The 5,246-nt window shown below is 45.5% G+C and overlaps 1 protein-coding gene across 1 annotated transcript in view; it reads left to right on the plus strand.

The window, feature by feature from the left end:
- Positions 1-5,021, plus strand: part of syn1 (synapsin I) — a 24,673-nt gene extending 19,652 nt beyond the window's left edge. The window contains exon 13 of the mRNA XM_062543542.1: positions 2,882-5,021. Within this exon, the coding sequence (XP_062399526.1) occupies positions 2,882-3,038 (157 nt within the window). The 3' untranslated portion in view covers positions 3,039-5,021. The remainder of the gene's footprint in view (positions 1-2,881) is intronic.
- Positions 5,022-5,246: the final 225 nt, after the last annotated feature.

Here is a 5,246-nt window from a genome sequence, read left to right on the forward strand (position 1 = left end):
CATGTAAACAAGTAAATACACAATACACACACAAACACACACGCACACACACCCTCTGAAGATTATAGATGATTTTGATGATTACGACAGTGACTGTGATTAATGTGATGAAGAGCAAGATGAAGAGGTTTATGGTGATAATAACACTGATGATGATGAAGATGGTGATGATGTGACAAAGGTTGTTATGATAATGATGATGATCATGATAATGATGATGATGATGATGATGATGATGATGATGATAATGATGATGATGATGATGTTTAATTAGCACCAGTAATCCCAACACTGCCGTGGTGTTGCCGTGGAGTGTGATGCAGGTTGTATGGCATGAGAGGAGGAGAACTACCAGCAGTCTCTACCCAACACACACACACACATTATCATCACTAGTCACCACCAGCAGTCTCTACCCAACACACACACACACACACACACACACACACACACACACACACACACACACACATTATCATCACTAGTCACCAGCAGTCTCTACCCAACACACTCACATTATTATCGTCACTAGTCACCAGTAGTCTCTACCCTACACACATTATTATATAACACTAGTCACCAGCAGTCTGTACCCAACACACACACACATTATTATATAACACTAGTCACCAGCAGTCTGTACTCAACACACTCACATTATCATCACTAGTCACCAGCAGTCTGTACTCAACACACTCACATTATCATCACCAGTCACCAGCAGTCTGTACCCAACACACACACATTATTATATAACACTAGTCACCAGCAGTCTGTACTCAACACACTCACATTATCATCACTAGTCACCAGCAGTCTGTACTCAACACACTCACATTATCATCACCAGTCACCAGCAGTCTGTACCCAACACACACACATTATTATATAACACTAGTCACCAGCAGTCTGTACTCAACACACTCACATTATCATCACTAGTCACCAGCAGTCTGTACTCAACACACTCACATTATCATCACCAGTCACCAGCAGTCTGTACCCAACACACTCACATTATTATCTGGTGTTAGATAACTCCTGGATTCAGTCTCTCATTGAAGTCTGCCACACTCTCATATTTGAGCATACTGTACGTTAATTCTCTAGCTCCTGTCCTGGTTTTAGGTAGAGGGGATCATGTCACACCTGTACATAAAAGCTACTGTATGGGACATGAGTTAGTTTTGGCCCAGTTCTGTACATAAAAGCTACTGTATGGGTCATGAGTTAGTTCTGGCCCAGTTCTGTACATAAAAGCTACTGTATGGGACATGAGTTAGTTCTGGCCCAGTTCTGGTGCTGAGCCGGTACCAGACATGACTGTGTGTTGTGTGTCAGATATGCCCATGGATAGGCTGGTATCTCTCTCAGTGTTTCCACATGTAAATCCCATTCAAGTCCAAACAAAAGGATGCACAGTTTCTACAACAATAATGTGTCAGGCAGAATTGAATTAAAGAGGATAAAGTGACCATAAGAGGTTTCTAAAGATGTAAAATGGCTTCCCATAGACATCACACCATCTGAAGAGAGACGATGGAGCGTAAATGGGGCCAGAGTGCACTCCCTCTGTGTCCATCTCCATGACGACAATGGAAGGGCTGCTCTTCACGTAGGACGCCTTGTGGTTTCAGAATTCCAGATCGATAAATATTTGGCTTTAAGCCCTCAGGGTGTGTTCAGACAGGAGAGCTAAACTAATAAGTGCCAATTAATGGCTTTCACTGTCTGTAGGTCAGGCCAATCGGGGACTTAACGTGTTTTATCACGTAGTTCTGAGTCTGCTGATAGGAATCCTCCCTTACTGCCATCGAGCCATTACACTTATGTGTGTGTGTGTGTGTTTGTGTGTGTGTGTGTGTGTGTGTGCGCGCGCACGTCTATGTGTGTGTATGTTCATGGGTGTCCATACGAGAATGTGTATATGACACCTGTTTTATGAGATTGTTGTATTGGACGGTTTGAAACTGGAGTCCAGTTGGGGGCGTCATCAGCGTGCCTGTGTGATTGACAGCTCTGCTGGCGGTGTGCATGCCTGATGGGTCCTGATCGCGTCTGCGTCTCTCACGCGTCACCCTCCGCCATACCTCTCAGAGAGCTCAGATCCCACTCAGCGTCCGAGTGTGCCGCGGATCTGGGCCTCGTCCGGCCCACAGGCGATCCCTCATCTGGCTCAGATCCGGCTCAGATCTGTGGCAGACTCGGACGCTATAATCTGGGATTATGTCCAGATGGATGATTTGGTTGTCAGCTCTGGTATGCTTCTGTGTTTCCCTGATCTCCTCAATACAGGTCCTGCACAGTGCTGCCCCTATTGGCCTGGAATAGAAATAGAAATAGAAAATAAAAATAGACTTCAGATTTAGACTTTCTATTTCTCTGATAACCTTGTTAACATATATGGCATCAGAAACACATTTCACATACATACGATATTCCATAAAGTTTGATAATATGATGTTTTATAACTATACATATATGTGAGTAATTACCTTTAGAAAGTATATACCAGATATCAGATGTGGTTTGATGATAAGAGTGTGATTATAACATGATAAGGCAGGACCTGGATTGAGGAGTACTGATAGGATGAACAGTGATTCAAAGCATGCAGAAAGAGAGAAAGAACAAAACTTGCACACATACAGTACACACGCACTCACACACACAGACGCACACACAGACACTCACGCACACACACACACTCACACATGCACATAACACACACACACACGCACACACTCTCTCACACACACACACACACACACCCTAGTCAGTGTCTTTCTCTCTTGTTCCATGTTGCCATCCCGTGACTTGTTTGCTGCATGAGGTTAATAGGCTCTTCTCCTCTACTGCCGTTCCCCTCCTCTCTTTGTAGCAAATCGCAGTCTCTTACCAATACCTTCAACATTCCAGACACGGCAGCGCCAGCGGTGGCGGCGGGCCCGCGCCCAAGCCTCAGTCAGGATGAGGTGAAGGCCGAGAGCATCCGCAACCTCCGCAAGTCCTTCGCCAGCCTCTTCTCCGCGGAATAAGCCCCTCCCCTCACATCGCACTGCACAGACTGTGAGACTGACGGACAGACAGACGGACCAATAAGCAGACAGATTGACTGACTGACTGACTGATTGACTGACTGACCACTTCTAAGCCAGTAGAATAGACAGACCAATAGGAAGCCACCTGCCCACCATGGGTGTTATATGTGCAATTTGAATCCAGTTGTTTTGCTTCCGTTAAGATACAAATTCACTGCCGATTCGATTCCGAGGCCACAGCACAGAGACAGATGTCACTGGGGTCCCAAGGAAACATTCCTGGTCAACTTGGATCTTTGTTACAATGGATTTGATAATCACCTAAAAATACAATGTCACACACACAGACACAGACACAGACACAGACACACACACACACACACACACACACACACACACACACACACACACACACACACACACTCTATTTTGATTAGAAGTCAGAATGTGCACTGTAGATTTTAGTGATGAGTCATAGTGTCTGACTCCTGTCTAACGCTGAGGTCTATAGATGAAAAATAATCAAAATTATTCTCTGTGACATTAAGTGATTTACTTTCTACAAATGATTAGGCTATTTTATTCCTCGATGCTTTTTTTATCTAATCTTCTGATTCAACCTCTAATCTGTGAACGTGGCCAGCCCTTTTGGGACACACCGAGAGCGATTATGGTGTCTTTAGTGAGGAAGCTCCACTGGAAAGATCTCCGCACGCCAACGTTTGTCCAATCAAAAAGCTTTAACGATAGAATGTTGTGGTTTGTAAGTGCAGTCCACTGAGGTGTTGTGGCCTCTACAAACACCGACGCAAAAACACACACATGCGCCTGCGATGACCCACCGGGCTCGGAAGAGTGCTGCTTTGTGAGCGTGCTTCCCTTCGATGTGCCGTTAGCTAGCTGTCGTCTTTCCTTCGCCATTTTAGTGATGTCACGTGACCTGCATGGGCCTCTGGGAGACCGAGGTCGCGACCTTTTGCCCTCCTGCGCCAGCTGCTCACCGTCGTGCTTGTAATCGTGATGTCATGGCTAGATGATCCTCGTGCTAGTAGCCGTCGGTGTATATTTGCTTTTCCTTTCCAGTGAGATTGTTGTTGCTGCTCTCCTCTCCTATCTCCTCGACCAATCACAACCCAGAAAAAAAACACTTCTGTAACGCCCCACACCACAGTAAACATGCCTTACAGCAAACCCAGATGTAAGCGAGACTTCACCATGTTCAGAGTTGCCTCAGGGATGTCCGAGAGATTGTGACACAAGGCAAGGCGTTGTCTTTGATCAGGTCTTCCAAACCCGACACAAATAATCAACGAGTCGACTGATCTACAACACAAGCGAACAGCGCAAACGCATGCTTTTGTTTCGGAGTTAGAATGTACGTGTTGATTTCTTCAATAACAATAATTGCTTGAAAACATGAACGTTACACGTTTTGCACATGAAATGTAACACTGCTATACTTGAGTAAACGATATGAGAGGGGTCAAGGTTAATGGGATAGGAATGTGTGTGTATGTGTGTGTGTTGTCGCTTCGCTATGGCCTCCACTCACTACTGAGGCCCCAACACAATAAGCACAGAGCAGGAGTGGACAGAGTCGCGCTCGTTTTTGTTGTCTAAGGTGACCGAATGCGAGACCAACCTCCACCCTCTAAAGGACGCACAAGCCAAGGATTCCATCAGTGACATGAATGTTCTCGTGAAACACACAATGCAAAACTAGAGAGACTGTGCTTCACGAGATCCATCAGATGTGTTTGTCATGTTTTGAAATATTATTATTATTATTATTATTATCATTGTCGTTTCCCCCTGAAATGTCCCCGTATACATCCCAGAGACTCTCCCAGACCTGCTCTCCACACTGAGCTCACGTCCCATGGGGCGCGGAGACGTCTTCCAGAGGAGAGCAGAGCGCGGAGACAGCAGTAGGCACCCCAGGGCCCGGCTGGATAGGTTTACGCCCCCCCACACAACCCCCACCCCACCCCACATAACCCCCCGCTTCTTCAGCCTGTTGTGACTCCACGGTTCTCCCTTCGTGATAAAGGTGCATTAACGTTTCAGTGTCGTACCGTAAACTGTAAAAAACCAAATAGAAGTGATGTACAGAGTTGTGATTTTTTGAGAATGATGCAGACTTTGTGACGTTTTTGTTTTACCTTGTTTGTTTGTTTATTTGTTTGTTTTTTTTCTCTTTTCTGC

This window comes from Sardina pilchardus, chromosome 8 (assembly GCF_963854185.1).
Source record: "Sardina pilchardus chromosome 8, fSarPil1.1, whole genome shotgun sequence".
Lineage (NCBI taxonomy): Eukaryota > Metazoa > Chordata > Actinopteri > Clupeiformes > Clupeidae > Sardina > Sardina pilchardus.